The sequence below is a fragment of the Stegastes partitus genome, unplaced genomic scaffold, assembly GCF_000690725.1.
Source record: "Stegastes partitus isolate 25-593 unplaced genomic scaffold, Stegastes_partitus-1.0.2 Scaffold1494, whole genome shotgun sequence".
NCBI classification, from domain to species: domain Eukaryota; kingdom Metazoa; phylum Chordata; class Actinopteri; family Pomacentridae; genus Stegastes; species Stegastes partitus.
The window spans coordinates 37,320-57,674 of record NW_007579225.1 but is presented as its reverse complement, the minus strand read 5'-3'; the positions used below and the strand labels follow the sequence as shown (position 1 = coordinate 57,674).

Below are 20,355 nucleotides of genomic sequence, written 5' to 3'. Positions count from 1 at the left end.
GGACCACCCACAGCTCTGCACCCCGCTGCGCTCACACACCCTCACACCTACTACAGCTCGGTCCACCAGGAAGGCAGGTACCTCTGTGAGTGGAAAAGCCAGAACTCAAGCACGACTCGACTTGACAGAACGCGGTGTAAAGGCTGCTTCCAAACAGCTCGGCAGCAGAAGCATCAACACTCGTTCACCTCGAGGACCCGGCGGTGACAGAACATGACGGCTCACTCGCAGCTTAAACTCACCGCTTTCACAGCTCAGCAGACACAATGTGGGTTTTTTTTAGAGTATGTGTGCTCAATAAAAGGATGCATGTTGGGTTTTTTTTTTTCAGTTCTTGCAGCGTGGAGCGATTCTGAAGCTTTGTTCATTCACATTAGTGGTTAACACCACGTAGGGTGATGCTAGCTGCAAAGAAAAAAAAACTCGCACTACTTCCTGGGTAGTTTCAGGTCAAAAAAAACAGCCACAGTGTCAATAAACGCTACACTGGACCTGCTGGAAACCCAAATACTGACTTATACACGAGCCTACCATGTTTTCTTGGCCTCCTCTTTCAGAAATACTAAAGAAAAAAAACAATCTGGGAGATACCTAAAGTCACACTGTCTAAAAACACAGATCAACACAATATGAAATATGAAACAGAGCCAGTGTAAATCACCACAACCACCCAGACCGATATCTACACCACATCTACAGCTAATAAGACGCCGCCGCCGACCAGACACCTGTAAATCTCTCACGTAACACGACGGCCTGAAAATCCAGCTCTAGAAACATCTGCCGGCAGCCGCGGGATTGGACGGCAGGAGATACGCAGACTTCAGGACAAGAATGTGCAGGTTTAATTGCTGTGCCATGACAGTGAAGAATGTAAACCTTCACTGTTGGAGAGCTCATCCAAAGCTGCAGTCTGCTCACAGAGGCTTATACAAAGAGAGAGCTGCATTAATGAGCGAGGGAGAGAGATGTTTCTCCACAGTGAATCAAAAATTTATCACCATGTGGAGGCAAATCAAACTCAGGAGGTTATCTCGGGACAAAATCAACTCCCAGTATGGTAGAAGTGAAATCCTCAGATTAGCAGATTTTGTGTTGGGAAGTTAAACAATCAGGGCTTTAATGAGAGTACACATAGTTCATGTCGTCTTAGAATTAACATTTGCAATATATTTGCCATCTATTAGAATACAGTCGTGACTCGATAATCGACCCTTAACAATCCTAAACCTGCTATCTGACAGGTTTTTAGGAAAAACCAACAGAACCCATAAAAACAGCCTTAACATAGCGACAGCCTTGGATTGTGACTCCGACATGACATTTAATGTCACCAATCAGGATGACGGCGTATTATCTGACTGAACAATCCCACAGATTGGCTACGTTCACACTGCAGGACTTGATGCTCAATGAGGATTTCTTTGTGACTTCCTTCACGTTTCCAGTTCAATGCGACTTGTATGTGATCTGCTGTGTGAACTTCATACGACCCAAAAGTGTCCCGCATGCGCAGAAGAGGACACGACGACGTCACACGCAGCGAGCGTGCTCAGTGTTTATGGAAGTAAACATGGATGGTAACGGTGGAGCGTATCTGCCACTCCCCCGCCGCCACCGATGGAGGAAACAGAAGTGTGAGCGCTAACTAAACTAGCATCAGCAGCCAAGTACTGCCTGTGTGTTCTGGACACTTCCACCCCGTCAGAGCGCTGCCCCGGGGTGGAAGTGTCCCCCGACCACGCCAAATGTTTGGATATTCATCATTAATTGGGCCTGAACATCCAGAAAGTTCTATTGGGACCAGCCCTACTAGTTATTATAACAACTATGAACAATAATGAAGAACTAATGAGCCTTCCAGCATCAAGCCCTCCTCGTATCTGGACCTCCGTCTTGACAATCCGACAGCCTTGATATCCGATATGAAAGAAGGTTTTACGTTTAGTGTTGGATTATCGAGTCACGACTGTATTTATTATGATCAATGGGGAGTAGCCATCCTGTTCATATTATTATTTAAACAGAACTTCTAAGAAACTCATTTTTCTGTCATTTTGGCCTGGCAGAGAGTCCAAACATGACAATTGCTGTGAAAAAGAAGAAGCCACAGCTGCACAGTTCATCCAAAATTGACCACGAATCGAAAATTAAGTCAATTTAAGCTGCAGATTGCGGCGTCAGCTCCATCAGCTCCAGACGCCTCAGCTTTTGCCCGTCATTAGTGGTGCGGTTCACTTCATTTCAGGCTCGGCGATTGGACGTTTCTTGCTGAATTGCACCGCGGGGGTCGCAGTTAACTTGCACAGGCTTGAAACCTGCAAGAGCTTGTCAAAGAATCAACCCCAGTTTTTTTTTTTTTATCTACAGATGATTTAGTCGAATGAGTTTCATGCTATCAAACTATGAGATATGTGAAACTGTCTGCAGGGCAAAAATTAAGTGGACGTTTAGTTCTGAAACCTGCAATAATCCCTTCCACTTTGGAGCTGTCTGATGAGTTAATTAACTAAGAAAATAATAGTTCTAGTTAAGATAAAACCAAATGTTAGAAACAGCTTCCATGAGCTCACTTATGGACAGATCCTGAGCTTGTATTAGTTCTGGGTGTAGATGGAGACATACTTCGCCTTCAAAGGATCGTCGAAACGTCTAACGCATCTTCAAAGTGCATCCAAAATTTCACATTTTCAAATATTAAAAAAAAAAAAATACAGATCTGTTACAGGCCCATAAATAAACAAGTCTGAGTGAAAATATGAAAGAGCACATTATGCATTTAAAGCTAGCTTTCATGTCGAGCCATTCATCCTCATTTGTTTGCTGAGTAGGATTTGGGGGAGAGAGGCTGCCTGGGAGATTCAAAAGGATATTTAGCATTTGAATAAGTGGAGCCTGTCTGCGAGTGTACTTATATCCCTGGGCTCCCTGTGTTTCCAGTGTCGCCCGCGAGGCTGCGGGGTCATACATATGCTAATCAGGTCTGCGCTGTGCTCAGAGAAAGTTTTGGTCACCGCTTTGTGTTGCGCTGAACACGGATCACTGCTGCATCATATTAGAAGTGAGGAACATACTGTACTCGACTCGCTCATTTCACTCGCTGATCCATCAACCAGTTTAGTCGGCAGAGTTTGAGGCGAGGCCACTTTAGGCCATTTACAAATCATTATATGTGTGTGTCATGTCTAAGCGATTACGATAATTACCAACAGAGTTAAAAACTCCAAGGTTACCATTCCTGCCATCTGTTGTTTCGGATCAGTGAGATAAAGCTGCGCTACCTCTCTGCTGTTTGGTCATTTTATTTTTCTGTTATCTTGCTCAAAACTGTTCTGTGGTTGCAGCTGAATGAAGCATTTGTTTAGAAATAACAGTTCAAACCAACTCCAGATTATGTTTATATCGACTGGGCTGCTGCTGCTTTTCTCTGAAATAGTTGTTTTGTGCACAGAAGTCGGAGAAAAACTCAAAAGATTATTGATTCGGATGCTGTTTTCCCCTTAAATGCGAATAAATATTCATATCTGATAAACCAGAACCTATTAAAACACGAACATTTCTACTTGAAGCGTCACTAAAACAACTGATTGATTATCAGAGCGGTTAATTGACATCTAACTTTGGTGTCATGAGCAAAACTAGAAGTGATGACTTGACTGAACAAATCAAATGACTTGTGAATTTCCCACCTGCTGCCTCCTCCGCCGCTCTGACCACAGTGACACCAGAAACTTTACCGACTTTCGAAAAACACAGAAAGTAATTTTTGATTTCGTGCTGATAAGGTTCAGGAGGTTTCTGTGACAACCGATACGACTAAATCTGATAAAAGACGTCTGTTAATTTTCCGTTATCATGTCTGACTAATACAATAAAAATTTAAACTTTTTAGGTAGAATCGCAATAAAACAGTCACTAATTGATTTATCAGTTTGAGAGTTGGTGTCTTGATTCCTCTGGGAGCCTAACTGAACATCTGTGGACACAACAAGACCTTTGAGGTTTTCATTTTGGCCTTTCAGAAACACTAATGGGCATTTTCTGAACATTTCTGATATGACTCAACGATCAAACCAGTCATTAGTACTTCTTCATACACCTATAGCAGACATTTATCTGAAATAACCTGTAACAATGGAATTTCCACAGCATTTCCTCTCTTCAGCTCAACACCGATAAGGGCAAGCCCCTAACCTGCTTCTACAGTAAACAGCAGCAGTAAAAGTAGAGCAGCACCGGGGCCGTCCGACCTCAGAGCCCCGGCTCGTACATCTGTGCAAAGTTTCAGTGGGTTACGTTTCTGTCTTGTACGAGAGGCTTAAAAGAAATCTTATCACACGCAAGACAAAAAAGCACCACGCCTTGAATTAAACCTGAAGGGTGATTCGCGATGATTCTGCGACTGCAACACAAACTGCTGCTGCTTTAGTGTATTTTAAAAAGTCTATTTATTTCCTATGCATGTGTAAAATACGTGCACGGTGTTCACGCTGACGATAATTTTTGAGAGTTGAGTGACAAACAACACAGCTGTCTAATCAGCCACACAATAAGAACTTGTCACATTCATTTTGCTGCTACACAATGGCACCAAACTACACGTTGGAGAGCTCACACAAGCTTTTTTTTTTTCTCTCAACGCTAATGCAAGGCTGACATTTTCACAGCGTTCGCTCTCTTGAGTGTTTTAGAAAAGCTCCACCTCCAATCGACTCGCTTGTTCAGATTAAACTGCATCATTTTCTGAGTCTGGTCGGCTTCATGTTCTTTTGTTTTGAACAGAAAAGTGCATTTTTTTTATTAATTTCATAAATTCCACGTGAATTCGTGCTAAAGCTGTAAAGAGGAACTGAGTTAGAGGAAGTAAAAATAGGAAGCACAGGGGCTGAGTCTTTGAAAACGAAAAAAAAAAGGATTTTTGGTTAGGTCATTGCTTTGAGGAGGAGAGAACTTTCATTCAGCAGCTCCACCGGCCTCTCGCTGTCTGCTGAGTCACAATAAATCACACCAATCTGGGACAGAAAGTAAATAGAGAAGAGATCAAACCAATTCTTCACTGAAGTCGACCCTCTTTCAATGCAAGTCGTAGTTTGTCGTTTTAAAAAATCCAGGAAAATGGCCGAATTAATTGGATTGTTGTCCGAAGCCAGAAGGAGCCTTGGCCCAGTTAACGAGGGCTTAGCAGTTACTCCCAACCAGCTTAAAGATAGTTCACGTTAGTCGATTTACGCTCCCGTCTGAATCACAACAACCGCCAACGTGAGCCCGAGTGCAGCACGAGTGACAAAACCGAATATGTTGTTAACTCTGTTACTCTCTATAATAGGGCATTTAAATGCAAAACGCAGCGCTTAGGACATAATTTGAGTTAATTTGTTTGTTCCTGTCAACACTTAGGGCTTCCCCAGGCACGTTAGCAGAGGCAGCACTGTGGGAAACGGACACAACCGCACGGAGGGAAGCGATGGAGCTGCCTGATAACTCACAAACTCTCACCAGCACTGATCTCTTATCAAAAGACGAAACGCTGTTTTTCAGCGGCTCCACTGATATATTGGTTTCGGTACGACTCCCGTAGGTGACAAAGACTCGAGAGTATTAATTATTGCATCACTTTTTCTAACCGTGACTCTTTTTATAGCAAACTAAGCTCCACACAACTTCCGATTCCAAAACCTAGAATGCTCAGGATGATCATTTTACTCATTTAAACAATCAATATAAATGTAGACGATTACATTTCTAGCAAAATCTGACAATGATCTAACTTCTAAAGCTGTTCTTTTCACATTGCAGCTACATATTGAGAGTGACCACACATTTACATGTTTTCATATGTGCCTGAATTGAGCTCATCACTAAATATCTGTGGCTGGCAATGCAAAACAAGTAGGCTTCTGAAAAACCCCACCAGTCCAGACCTACAGTCAGATCTAGACTTAAAGACACATCACATCAATGTATAATCGTCAGAGAATATTTGTAATATCAGAATGAGCAGGCAGCGTGTCGCATTTCACATCACAATATCAATTTGTGTCATGAATCAATAACATTTCCTGGAAATAATATAGAGAAACCTTTTACAGATGCTATCTAAATATCAGTGTAAGACAGGCTACGCATTGGTACAAAAACAACAAAACATGACAACATCCTTACAGGCACAGTGATATTATACTGTCATACATCGCCCTACCAACATATTTTCTGATTGTAATCCTGCACAATTGATGCATCTCCTGATTTGGCATTCAGCGTGAGAGGAAAAACAGCGGCGTTGCCATGCTGTCATCTCAAACGGGTCACATCAGGACCCAGACGTTGTTCCAGGAAACCTTCGACCACACTTTGGAAACCTATTTGCAGACCCTCTGCAGGTACAGGCTCGAACAAACAGGATCCAGGTGTGCCACAGCCTATTGTGCTAGCATTTAGATGTGTATTTATGTGGTTGTTGGTGAAGGGAAGGGTGTGCCCTCTGAGGAGGTCAGGCACTGAGGGGATCTCTGCTGGATGCTGAGGATGTCAGAGGTCCAGGAGAGGGGGCATGATGGAGTTTTGCCCCGGGGGGATATTGAACAGGTAAACCAATTGTGTGTGTGTGTGTGTTGCTACCTTGATAGGTGATCCCCTCTACATGACAGTGACTAGTTAGTATGACAACCTGATCATCAGCAGTGTCACAACAGCAACGCCTGGATGAACCTCAAAGTGTTGCTCCCGTAAAATATGTAGCACTGCGCAACATTAAAACACCTCCACATAGGCGGAGGGTAAAAACAACGAGGTGAATAATGGACAAGCTTTGAATTTAAATGCATGTCAGTGCGCTACAACAAGCCAGTAATCCCCTCCGCTTCCCACCGAGCAGCACAAACAAGAGGCTGAGAGGAGAGGAGCTAGGCCCGGCGGTCTGCCCGCTGCTTCCATCTCAGTAAAACACACGACACGTTACACCGGTTCACCAAATACACGCACGTAACGACACACGGGAGGCTAAACAACGACCCCGGGCCGGTGTTAAAACGGCCCTTCCTCGGTTATTTGCCCCCCCTCCACCCCAGCATCAGCTCCGACATTTCCCCCCGCTGATGGCTAATGTGCTTACCGGACAGTTCGTCGGGTTCCAGCCCGCTTTCGGTGTCGAGTCCGCAGATCACAAAATAATCTGCGAACCGGCAGGAACCGGAGCTGAAGCCGGTGGTCATTCTGAGACTGGTCCGGTGGTGCCCTTGTGCCCTGGACAGGGAGCATATTAAAGGAGCTCGGAGAAGCGACTTCTCCCTGCCATTACGGAGGATACGTTACTGCGAAGCTCGAAAATCACTACCGACACCGAGCTGCTAACCGGTCAAGCTAGCGGCGACGGAGGCGGCGCACCCAGCCCGAGCCCCTTCACAATAAGACGTCCTTCAGAATAAAACGCCATTCGACTGCGAGAGTTTAAAAAATATTGTTTTACACCAAACTACACGAAATTCTCCTCATAAATCCTGCCTGTCATTTAATGTCTGACGAGTTACCTGCGAATGACTCTTAAAAAGTACAGGAGGGGATTCGTAAAACACAAATTACTAAATAAAGAATATTATATAGGAACATATGAATATGAAAAACAGCAAATAAAATTATACTGTGTGCGGGGGAAATCAATTCTACTAACATTGAACTATTATAACTGCTACAATATTAAGAAATGTATAATGTTTTAATGTTTTAAATCCTTTACAGTCATGCACACTGTATGTTATGTACTTTATATATAAAGACTGTAATTCACACTTCACTGTCACCCTGGCTTATAGGTAAGATGTATGCATATAAATGATTCTGTAGTTGTTTAAGTGTAAAATAAATAAATAAATCAGCTGTAGTTCCACAATAATTTGCACAATAATTACATTTTAAGACCAAAATTATTCCGTTTCGTCTTTCATTGCTGCAGTTCTGATGTCAGTTCAAAGTAATTAACTCTACCACTGATTCTTCTGTTTTGTTGTTGTTGTTGTTGCTGAGACCAAAGAAATGTTCCAAGGTAATGTTCTTTACACAGGAAAAAAGAAGAACAGAAAGTTCCGGGTTGACCCTAACTATTTCTGACTTGACGCACCAGAAAAATCAGAGCGTTGCAGTCGAAATGCATCATGGGCCACAGGCAGCACCACAGCTGTAATGATCTGCCTGTGCATGAAGCTGAAAGGGATTATTCTTAAAATACTCAAGAGCTATAGGTGCAATACTGTTATTTTGTGCAGTGGAAATAGTTTTAGATTCTGTTTCCTGAAGCACATGGAGGTAATGGATTAGTTTTAATTCTACAGAGGCATCAGAATTTTACTCTGATTTTATACAACACATGAAGGTTCTGCATTTGTTTTGGGACCATTATTGAGAGAATGTTGGTAATATCCTCTAATTAGAATACATCTGTAAAATAGCGTTATAATACAGCATAACAGGAGCTGTTAATTCAGGAAGACTTTGTGTTAAAGCTGCATTTTTAATGATTTTTTTTGTTCATTTCATCTGCATGTGTTGTCGAACAAACATCAGCTCCACACTTCACTACCATTTTAAAAGGTTCAAACAAACAAAAAAATGTAATTCCCCAAATTATCTGAATTTCTTGTTATAAAAAAATAAAAAATACCATCCCAAAATAGGTTTTATTCCACTATTATGCTGCTCATTCCACCAGCAGGCATCAAAGAAAAACAGAGCCCTCTGTAGAAACCCAGATCAAATTTTTTCACCATTAAGCCAGACTGTGGTGCTGTCATTTCTTTCTATGCTCAGACATTTTTTTCCTCTGATTAACGCAGTTCAGAAGCACTGCTGCACACACTACATATGGATTAAAGTTATATGATCCAGACTGCTGCTCTGCAGGTATGTTACAGTGTCACCACCTGGTGGCGCCAAATCCTCCTCCTGCATGTGTTTTTTATAAAAATTAAAAATAAAATACTGAGACTACAGCTTTAACTTAGCAACTGTTTAGACTACAGCAGCAAATGCTTTTTTTTTCATGATATATCTTCCAATTCAGCAAATGAGACACAAATATGTTCACCAGCGCAATAAATAACAACAAAGGAACCCCACATGTGAAGAATTCTATATTTATCATCAATAATTAAACATGTGCTCTTTACAGATCATTCGCAGAACTCACTCATACTCTGTAAAGAAAACTTTAATGATTCAATAAATATAAAAAACAAAAAACAAGTTGGATTAGGTAGGACAGAAATCTGTAAACACTTCATACTGCAATACATCACTGCTCAGTACAGAATAATACTGCCTTTTGAAATGTTAGCAGAGGGTCACGCAATCTCACTTCTCTGATTGGATAACAGGAAGAAAAACGACTAAATCACATCCAATTTGAGTGTGAACTTTTGAACAGGCATAAGGTTTAGCGAATAGAAAATCGATTAAAATCTACTGGCTTTCATTTCTTGGCAGATTTAAGTTAAACCATAATTCCCATTTTAACAGGAGGACAAAAATTAACATTGTTAGGATTATAACATTTCACCATGATACCTAAGCGCCTACTTAAGGTCAATTTTCCAGGACAACGGTGTTTTGTAGATGTACGAATGCAGCAAATGCAGCAGGAACCATGAAAACAGCCCGACTGGTGTAGCGCTGTTTCCTGCTTTTATATAAATTGATGTTTACGTGGTTATTTCTATCGTGGGTTTTAGAGGCTGATAATCTCACACAGTAAATCCGTTGTGTATTAAGACATGAAGGAAAAAATCCCAACAAGCACAACTACCTCTAAGTGTGCAGTTTTAAGAGACTATATAGATAGGTGTGTTGTTTAAGATCTGTTACCTGCATCTACATTCACTGCATCAGTGTCTCTGGTAGCCATCCAGAAGGTTTGTAAGCAGCAGCAGCAGCATTAAGTCGCCAAAGTACACAGGCAACACATCCAAATGACAAAAAAACAAATCAGTAAGCTTTCATATCACTGGACACAATTAGCAAACCATTTAAAGAACACAAACTTGCAACATAAAAATCAGGCATCATAATACGTTTCCCCCCCGGAAGAGCACGGAAGTAATAAAAGCAAGGCCAGGCTTGGATACCTCACAGTCTGTTGGCAGTCTCATCAGGGGCACCGGGGTGTCATCTGCAGACAACAGCCCCGGTTCTGTACTGGTACATCAAACATCACGGGGCAGACGTGAACATACATAATCACATACATAGAAGTGCGTTATCGTCGCTTCATCCCAAACTTGAGAACCCATCTCACAAGATGAACGTCTCGCATTTCGCCCAATGATCTGGTTTGCGGGCATCTTACATCATTCAAACCAGCAAATTTACACGATCTATATTTGTTTGTTAATTTGAAAAGACCAGATTTTGACATCCTCCTTTGACGAAACATTACATCAGCTTAGTCTGTTATTTACAAGTCGCAGTAGCAAAGTGCTGCTTCAGGCTACGGACATACACGGACAGAGACTGGTGAAAAGGAAAAAGGGCTTATTGTGCGGCAGTGGATCCAGGCACCTTTTGAGGAAGAACGTGGGAACTCATCCACACGCCAACAACGGCTGAACTCACTGATCTCACTCGTGACGTTTGTCTTCGACACATTTTCCCCTCACACTGCATATGAGTGCCAAGGCGAGCACCAGGTATCAAAATGTACTTTTAAAAACTAAAGTCCTCTCTCAACAGTAGTGTGACGGTTATTGCTGTTGTGGTACAGTTCAGTAAGTCGAGACTAGACAGAAGCATGTAAAAATAAATATTAAAAAGGGAGTTAAAGGTGCTACCAACAGGATGAGTACGTGATATGAAAGCAAATGTAACTGTTGTTCCAGTAATGAAAAAGAAGAATGTTTATAGTTCCCCTTGACCAGGTACTGATGATTTCAGTTCCTAGAAAGAAAACAGTATATTCCCAAAGAAAAGTTGGCTATTAAAGTCGGAACAACCGCACGATGAAGAAAGATCCTACAAGTAGCACCTTTAACCATCTGTCAAGAAATCACATAATAATGAGCAGTGCCTTAAATAAAAACAACAACAAAAAATTCCTCTTATTTACAAGATGTGCCACAATTAACAACACGAGTCACAGAAACCAAAAAAAGAAAAGACCTGTGCAAGCAGCGGCCAGTTTACACTTGTATTAACACCAGGAACAACCCACCACTGCATGCATTTTGTGGTCGATGAGTGTTTGCTGTGCCGGGGCCCAGAGATTCCTCCACCGACAGCCCAGCAGCAGCAGCAGCTGCGTACGAGGCCGAGGCGGAGCAGCCTGAGTGACAGCTGTGCGTTCCTGAGCCGAGGGAAGGGGATGTCGGGATCGGCCAGCGGATGAGGTGCTGAGGTGTTTAATGTTCTACTCCAGTTTCTGCTGCAGCTTTTTCTGGAAGCAGACGGGCAAGATCGAGAGCACGGCGAGCACGCCCAGCACGGCCAGGGAGTTCCAGGACACGGCCTCGCCAGCCGTGGTCAGTTTGTACAGCGTCGTGCCTGCGTTGATCGCTACGAAGGACGGCGGCGCCACTCCTGTCAATCAGCCGTGTTGGACGCAAGTGAGTCAGAGGCGACAAGAAACACCAAAATAAAACACAACAGAAGGGACGGATGGTCTTACCGAGAAAGGTGCCAATGAAGAAAACCCCCAAAGGCACGTTAATGACAGGCGAGGTGATGTTGATGAACCAGTTGGGAAGAAAGGGGGTTATCCTCAGGAAGATGATGTAATTGATTAAATGGTCTCTGTGTTTGTCGACCTGCCAGCAAGAAGTCATGAGAAGAATGTTTCTGAAGTTATACTGGGATCCAACACATCAGCTATAAACAATTCAGTCTGTGAACATTTACAGTGTCAGAGGACGGTTGTATTGTGGAACAACAGGAAGATCAGAGAGCGATTACTCCCTTTACTTTAGTCCTTAAATACCACAACACCACTAACGATGGCGGTGTCATAGATCCAAGGATTAGTTGATCAACTGCTCGGTCCTTTAAAAGAATTATAATCATTCTAATTTTGACAGATTCACTGTTTTTGTTATTTTTTAAACAATGTTGTGCTACTTTTCCTATCATATATGGATTCAGAACTGCAGCTTTAATAAATGTATTATTATTTTGCAAGAAAATAATCATCAGATTAGCTGATAATGAATAAAACTACTAGTTTCACACCAGTCTTTGCCAAATAATTGACAGTGTAAGGCATCTTTGAGTGTCTAGTAAAGTGCGATATAAATCTGAATAATTATTTTTAATTCATATAACATTTTGCAAGTCCAGTACTTCAGTCTTTACATCAGCTCTCCATAAAGCTGTAAAGATGAGCTTCACCAGTGTGGGCTGTGCAGTGTTGAGCTGCATGACTTAAAGAAGGAAAGAAGATGAAACTAAACATCTCAAAGAAAAAAGAAAAAAAAAATCCCATATTGTGTGAAAGCTCTCACCTGCTGGGACCATTTCTGTGCTCTCTCTGTGAGATATTTGTAGACCATGGGTCTGCCCACCAGATATGACAGCATATAGCAGAAGGAAGCACCCAGGCCAGAGCACTGCCAACACAAAAAACACACCGTGAATGATTAAAACTTATGACAAAGAAAAGACAACCACAATTTTGTAGCTGAAATTACAAATACATAACTAAAAAGCTTACTTTCACACACATATTCTCAGTAATTTGCCCTAAAAATGACTCTCATAGTTTAGTAATCGTACAAAAAAAAGCTAGAGAAATAAAAAAGCACTAAAATCCAACATTATCTCCACTGTCATGACTGGTTTATTTGAGCTTTTATCAGCAGTAGTGTAGCGTTATGTAGAAAACATGTCAAGCATTTCAAAGAAGAGACCGTGGGTTTTTGGTGTTTTCACACCTAGACCACCTCCCTTCCTCTTGTTGTCAAAGCAAAAGGGGGAAAAAAAAGTTTTTCTCTGCAAAGACCTGCTTCTGCAAGCATCACATTTTTTACGATCATAAACAAAATCATTGCAGAAAAGAGGAAAAAACTCAAACCGAGAGTGGTCACAGCTGACTGTGGCGCAACACAGCCACATGACGTGCTGCTTATCGAGGCGCTGAGGTCAAACTGGTGACTTGGTTATTACAGTGTGGTTACAAATAATACAATAAAAAACTTCACACAGACAGACTCTGTCTGCGTATTTCCCCGGTGGAATCTTTCTTTGAAAACACAAGGCGCCATACGGTGCAAATCCATTTTTATTCTGTTTCGTATGTCATAAAAACTTGGAGGTGTAAACTAGAGGCTGTAAAACACAAAGATGTTAAATCTGCGTTCTATGTTTAACTTTAAAATACCTCAGCCATGAGTAAAGCACACCAAATGTTCTGCTGTTGGCTGCGAGAGCAAACACAAGTCAACTGAACTGCCAGCGTGTGAGGAACTGAACATATTGTTTTTGATGGCAACGTCACCTCAACAATAGGAAAATCAGTAGCACACTGAACACCTATTATTAGCCTTAATTGTACAGCTAAAGGTCAGTCAGGAATGGTGGAAACTTTAAGAGACTTTTTAAACCAATCAATAAGGCCTGTGTGTGGGTTGCTGTGTTTTCCTGCTGCCTGTTGTGCTTCGGCGCAACGTAAACTCAAATCCTTACATGTCTAAGCATGTGTCATGGGAATAGTTTAGTGCAGAGTTTATTATACAATACAACATTTGCTTTTAATCTCACATTTCATACTGTTCTTACTCACCAAGCAGACTAAGAAAAGAGCCAGGGGGAAAGGGTAAAGATATCCAGACAGGATGCTAAGGAAGATCGATCCAGGGATTGCAAACGTCTGGAGGCTGATAAAAGCGTCAAGGTGAACGGCTTTGCAAAGAAATACAGACATCACACAGTCATGTTTAATAAAACAGGCGTATTCCTCCAAGCACTCTGGCCGGCTGGTCCTTTTGTTGAATATTTCATTTGATAAAGTGCATTTTAAGATGAGAAAAAGACAAAGAAGGGATGCTTCTTCCTGAAATGTTCAGTGTTTCTCCAACTAGTTCTACTTCCTGTTGGTAGTCATCATGGAGGGCTTGGCCAAACATAACCGGTTATCTTTAATCTAGACTCTGATCAGCTCAAGATTTGGCTGTCTGCATACATCAGGCAGTGCTCACATACACTTGACTCATGATACGGTATGACAAAGTTTAATTAGCCCGCGTTGATTCAGCAGATTTAGACCCGATACTTGTTTCTATCAGATGCTGGTTTGTTTCTGACGAGGATGCTACTGGACAGGTTTTGTTAGCCCACAGAATGCCAGCAGAATGACTAAAACAAGGAAACAACTGATGACGCTGCAGTCAGTGTGTTGCTCACTGTGGCGTTCAAAGATCAAGAATCTGCAGCTGATAAAATATTTTGGATGAAAAAATCTGCTGAGAAAACTCTCCTACTTTGTAAAATGCTGACCACAGTAACTGGAAATGAACTGAATCACTACTACAACCCGGCGCTGCAAACCAAAATGTCTCAGATCTGAATGTCAGCTCAAAACTAAGTTATACTTTTCCAAAAGGTGCATGTCAAAGGATACAACACGTATGTTGCAAAGTAGGCCACCAACACCTGGGAGTAGTAGGTGTCTTTGTACTTGGACAACACGGTTCCCAAGGCTTTGGCGTCGTCCATGTCTTTAGGGATTTTGATCTTCTCCATTTCATCACTGAAAAGAAAAAAGAAATTAGAATCTTCAATCATTTATAAAATCATCCATCCATCCATCATCTCTACACCTTAATCCTCATTAGGGTCATGGGGGGCTGGAGTCTATCCCAGCTGACTCAGGGTGAAGGCAGGTTCACCTGGACAGGTAACCAGTCTATCACAGGGCTACACTTAGAGACAGACAACCAAGCACACTCACATTCACACCTACGGACAATTTACAATCACCAATTAACCTCAGCATGTTTCTGGACTGTGGGAGGAAGCCGGAGAACCCGGAGAGAACCCACGCTGCACGGGGAGAACATGGAGACTCCACACAGAAAGATCCCGGGTGTCCTCACCGGGACACGAACCAGCGACCTTCTTGCTGCGAGGCAACAGTGCTAACCACCGAGCCACCTTGCAGCGGATTTTGATCCCCACGTCAAAATTAGTCGCTCGGTTTTGCCGTTTTTTGGATAAATAAATAAATACTGCCAAACTCAGGCACATCACTGAACCTTAGGATTTGGGAAAACTCCCAGAAAGCTCCACTGCTGTTTTTTGGCATCTCTTCCTGCTTCAGCCAGTCTGCTCCAGCTTAACTCAGACTAGTCCAGACATCCGCCACAAGGCTCCTAACAAGAACAACATCATATGCATCCAACACTGAGCCGTTCTCTACTTCTTTGTTTGGTTACCCATTAACTTCAGGATTGACTTTTTCACAGAGAAGACATTACAAATGCAGCCAAGGCCTTCTGTACTTCAAAGTAGTGAATGCCCTCTAACATAACCCTGAGTGCTCAGAGTGGAGGGCTCATGTGTTCTCAGGTCGAGAACACCTTCTTAAAGTTTTAGAGAAGCTAAGCCAGCCAAAAATGTACTTGTTTTCAATGACATATGGATGAAATAATCATTTTAGTCGTTATCTGGTTTCTATCTGTGTAATAATCAACTCAATAATTGTGTTATTCCTGCTATTTGTGTTACAAGCAAACCTAGCTGTTCTTTAGGAGGACCAAAAGTAGTTTGCTTTCAGGATTAAACTATAACACAACCTGTCGTGTAAATGTCCTTTACACGTCTGTATGTACATTTAGGTGTAACATCGTCACATAGTTTTCTGGCCTTGCTGCTACTCAATGTCACAAGTAATGTATCCCCCTCTAGGGAAACAGCTGAACTGGACCTATTACAGTGGAAAAAGAACTATACCAGGTTACAGCTGTCATTCCTGCACTTTGTATTAAAACAAACAAACCAGATAATTCATACTGATGTTACTGTATTATGTGTAAATCCTTCTGAAGCTGCTAAAAAAGGTTATTTAATTTTTTTAGTGTAACACATGTTAAAACATACAATTTGTGAACAAACAATAAGTCTGGATTTCCAAAGATGGTCATTGTCCAGTCCCCTCCTTACATTTAATCAAGTTTAATATGAACAAAACAACTTACTCGGGAAGCTCAGGGAAGTTCCTGTAGACCAGGTACATGACTGAGGCAGAGCAGGCAAAGATGGACACCAGAATCAGCAGAGACATGCGTGCTGAGCCCCCGACACTCTGTTGAGCCTCTGCGTGGACAGAAAATTGAGTTATTTACCTAATAAATGGAGAGTTTTTCATAAAAGCAAATAGACTAGCCAGCAGCGAGTCTTATGTAATTTGCTTGTGTGTTTTGCATCACTTGATCAAGGCACTGCAGGGAACTGGGTCTCCCCCGTGAGAAAGACTCTTGCCTTCTCGGAGACAGTCTGTTTAATTTTGTTTTCAACACTTTATGGAAAAGGAAAGGAACTGTAAAGACGGTATGTTGTACTGAAGTAAAAATCTTTATATTTTCACAGCTTGTGTTTTGTTTTTTTGTTTTTTTTATTTAAACAAACTACAGAACATAAAACCAGGTAGATAAACCAGGCGGCCGGAGGCAAACTACAGATGACTAACATTAATTACAACTGATTAACAAATTGACATAGTAATTAGGGCTGCACATGTGCAATTCAAGCATGCTTATTCATCCCAGTGCTGCCAACAATCAGAAATACTTCTCAAGCTCCTGGTTCGAATTGGACATAATCAGGTAATAGGATCACTCTATTACAAAGACATCAGAAGAATTACCAGTTTATTACTAGACTGCTTAAAAATAAACTATATATATTCTGAAATGGGCTGTGGGAGATGATGATGGTCTAACATTAGGCACCAATAATGGACAGCTTTGTTTATTGGTTGTAGTTTTGTCTTCAAAAAATGTGTCTGTTTGTAAATGCTGTACCTTTGATTGGGGTAAAATAATAGGATATTCAAATTATGATAATTCCTATCATTCTTGCTCAGTTTTAGTCCCATCTTGCTGATATATCAGTGGCACTGGTAAAATGTATATAAGTACATTTACTTTTAGTGTATTTCAATTTTTTTGACATGTTACAGATTCATTCCTTTACGTTTTAGAGGTAAATATTGTACTTCTTGTTCTACTGCCTGTAGGTAGCAGCTACTTTACAAGTAAAGTATGAGTGCAATGTTAATTAAAAGTAATATTTTACTTAGTAGCATGGTAATTACCTATTATGCATCAGTAATAACTAGTCCAAGTTACTTTAAGTATATTTTGGTGACAGTACAGTCATTAGATTAGACTTTCAGGGAGTAGTTTTGCTGCTTTTATTTCTAAGCTGAAGGCTTCCTCCACCGTTGGGCAGCCTTTGTTGAGCAAACCTTTATCTTATCAAGCTAACAAAAAAACCATTCAGACATTTGAGGTTTAGCTCTTGTTTTAACGGTCGGGTGAAATAAATATATCAACTACTCCGATTCACTCAGTCACAAAGGATTTCGGTACGTTTTTAGCTAACTTTGTTTTTCATTAGCTCTCATGCTACAGAGCTAGCTATCCAAGTCGCAGAGGGCTAATTTTAGCTAGCTGGCTCCGGCTAACATTAGCTCCGGTTCCGTAATTCGGCCAGACCTCAAACTGAACAGGACGTTGCCAAAGTTCGTCATATTGCCTAATCTGTCTTTGCCGAGAACAAACACCTGCTTTTCTCTCGCTCCGGGTTAACAGCTCGCCGCCGTGAACCTACCTTTCAGTGCCTGAGAGACGTTAGCATTCGCCTTCACCTCCTCCTGCGCCGACAGCAAACCGTCCGTCTCTCGCGTTTCTCTCCGCTTCTTGGCCATTTTTCTTTCTGGAGGGGGTTGCAAATGTTTCTGGAATAAGGTTGAGGTCGGTTGCGGTGTCTTACAGCGGCAGCCGGCGGGTGGAGTGACACCGGTGCGGTGACAGCCTGCTGACACGTTACTCAGGCTGACCTTTTACCTTCACATCCAGCAGCGAGCGTCGTCCGCAGCAGCGCCCCCAGCTGCAGCACAGCGTCCGCGCGCACTGACGGTTCAACACCGGAACTCAGAACACTGGAAGGTCCTCAAATGTGTTTACACCCTTCCATTACAATTCACAGTAGTCATTCAAATAACTAGAAACTGAAAAAAGTAATAATAAATAAAAATTTGATAAATTATAATTTAGTGAAATAAGACATTGCTTTTGAATTGTGGTTGAAAGAATAAAAAAAAAAAAAAAAAAAAAACTGTCAAGGACAAATTTGAGCACTTTGCTGATGAGCAGTGAAGTCAGAATACCTGTCAACAGGTGCAGAAGTCTGATGGAGAGTTACAGAAAACACCTGATGGCAGTGATTGGCTCAAAGGGTTGTTCAACTCAATATTAGTGCAGGGGTCCCATCATGCTTGTTTGCTTGTTTTTTTTGTTTTTTTTGTTGTAAATATTTCTGTTGAACCACAATTCAAAAGCAACGTGATGATTATTTTTGTCAATTTCAACTTATTTCAGTGAAAGCTGTTTTTTCCTTCTTTAATGGGAGGGTATGAATACATTTGAGGATGACTGTATATTTCTGGTGCTGGAAGTGTTTTTGTTTTTGTTTTTGTTTTTTTTATTAATGAAAATGACCTAGCTATTTGATTTGAGTACAGTCTTGAAGTACCTTCCATTTTATACCAGTTTATTTTCCTATTTTGCTGCTTCTCTGAGTGAAAAATACTTTTTTTTTTTTTTTTACATATCTGATAGCATCTGTATCACTGTTTTTACTTTATATATCAGTGTTACAGACAGAAATGAAGAGATAAGATAGCTACACATTAAACCACCTTACACTGCAAACACAGGTAGCTTCACCTCTTCCTACTTTAAATGCTTCTTACACGATAATACACCTTTAATTCAGCTACAAACACTGCATGTGGCTGCATGGCTCATAGATGTGTACAATAAAGGTCTTTATTATTTATATCTATGGTATGGCTATCCTCTGTGTTTTCCAGAAGTACATTTAAATCTAAACATGACAACATGAGTATTGTTTACTAGATTTTGGTCGTCATCGCGTGAAGCTGTTCATCTTGATCTCATTATGCATGTATGCAAATCTCTGTTTTTTTAAAACGACCTGCTCACTTGAAGGACAAATTGTGAAGCACTTTTCATGGTGACACCTGTCTTTCAGAAAGCTAAATGATAAATATGTGCTGCTTTCCTTAAGGACATTATTTTAAAATGTATAGCATTGCAGGAACAAAACGTTCTTTTTATAAAGAAATGGAAAGACGGACGGCTGCTTTCTCTGGAGGACGTGCAGCCGTCATTGACTTCAGACCTTGGTGGTTATAAAAGACTATGAAATAATAAAAGAAAAAAACATGATGGCCCGAGTTTTCAGAGTGATCTCGGATTTATTTGTTTGAAAATATAAGTTTTATGTACTAACTTAGGACATGAGTAGATTTGAAGTGTTTAAAAAAAACCTCAGCAAACAATTAAATGTACTATTGTTATAAAATGTTTATATGAAGCTTATATGGCTGAATGTCTTGTGTTTTCAACAAAATGCAACAGACTGACACATTTTGTTCACTCCAAGGTCACAGCATGCTGCTGTATTAAATCACTTCACTGTTACACTCACCTTCTCTTCCTGAAGCTGCCTTAGTCATGTCCACTCTTCTTTTGCATCCTGCTGGTTTGTACCAATTGCTTATCTAAACTCGAGTTTTCTTTTTCACTCTTTTGCTTTAATACTTCCACCTGCTTTTCAATCTCTATGTTATAGATCTTTGTAGGGTTTTAACTGTACTCAACTCAAACAAATTCATATAATAAATAAATTATGCTTTAGGGTCTTAATCTTATTTTTTTTTTTCAACTGGAAAGCAACTTTTGTTCTAAATGTGCTATATGAATAAATGTGACTTGATTTGATCTAATTCAATATTGTACAGCATTTAGTTGAGCATTTAGGATATTTAATGAGCTGATCAGTGGTCCACAGAGGCCTACAGGCCCGCTAATTATCACTTATAATGTTTCCCTATTCAGTTGAAGGTCATTTTACACCAGTGACGTTTGTAGGAAAATCTGTATTTTAGATTCTAATCAAATCAGGATGCAAATTCATGACAATAACTCTTCAGTCCTTGTCTTAAATGACCTAATTATTTTCCAATTAACCAAATGACGTCATCAGCAGCTCAACAGTCAACAGAGGCCCACAAACAAACAAACAAACAAACTACTTACTCCTTGTAATATTTTTTAATGCAGTTGAAAGTCCGTT

At 41.0% G+C, this 20,355-nt stretch overlaps 2 protein-coding genes across 4 annotated transcripts in view; both read right to left on the bottom strand.

The window, feature by feature from the left end:
• dennd5a (DENN/MADD domain containing 5A) overlaps nt 1-7,315 on the bottom strand; it is a 41,022-nt gene extending 33,707 nt beyond the window's left edge. For all 3 annotated transcript variants that reach the window (XM_008300056.1, XM_008300054.1, XM_008300055.1), the window contains exon 1: nt 7,112-7,315. In XM_008300056.1, the coding sequence (XP_008298278.1) occupies nt 7,112-7,211 (100 nt within the window). In that variant the 5' untranslated portion in view covers nt 7,212-7,315. The remainder of the gene's footprint in view (nt 1-7,111) is intronic.
• A 1,794-nt stretch (nt 7,316-9,109) lies between these two features.
• Nucleotides 9,110-18,042, bottom strand: tmem41b (transmembrane protein 41B). The gene is made up of 7 exons (XM_008300050.1): nt 17,803-18,042; nt 16,167-16,284; nt 14,591-14,719; nt 13,754-13,847; nt 12,477-12,581; nt 11,648-11,786; nt 9,110-11,559 (listed from the first exon to the last, which is right to left on the bottom strand). The coding sequence occupies exons 1-7, from the start codon at nt 17,897-17,899 to the stop codon at nt 11,390-11,392; spliced, it is 852 nt and encodes a 283-aa protein (XP_008298272.1). The 5' UTR covers nt 17,900-18,042; the 3' UTR covers nt 9,110-11,389.
• Between the last annotated feature and the right edge of the window lie 2,313 nt (nt 18,043-20,355).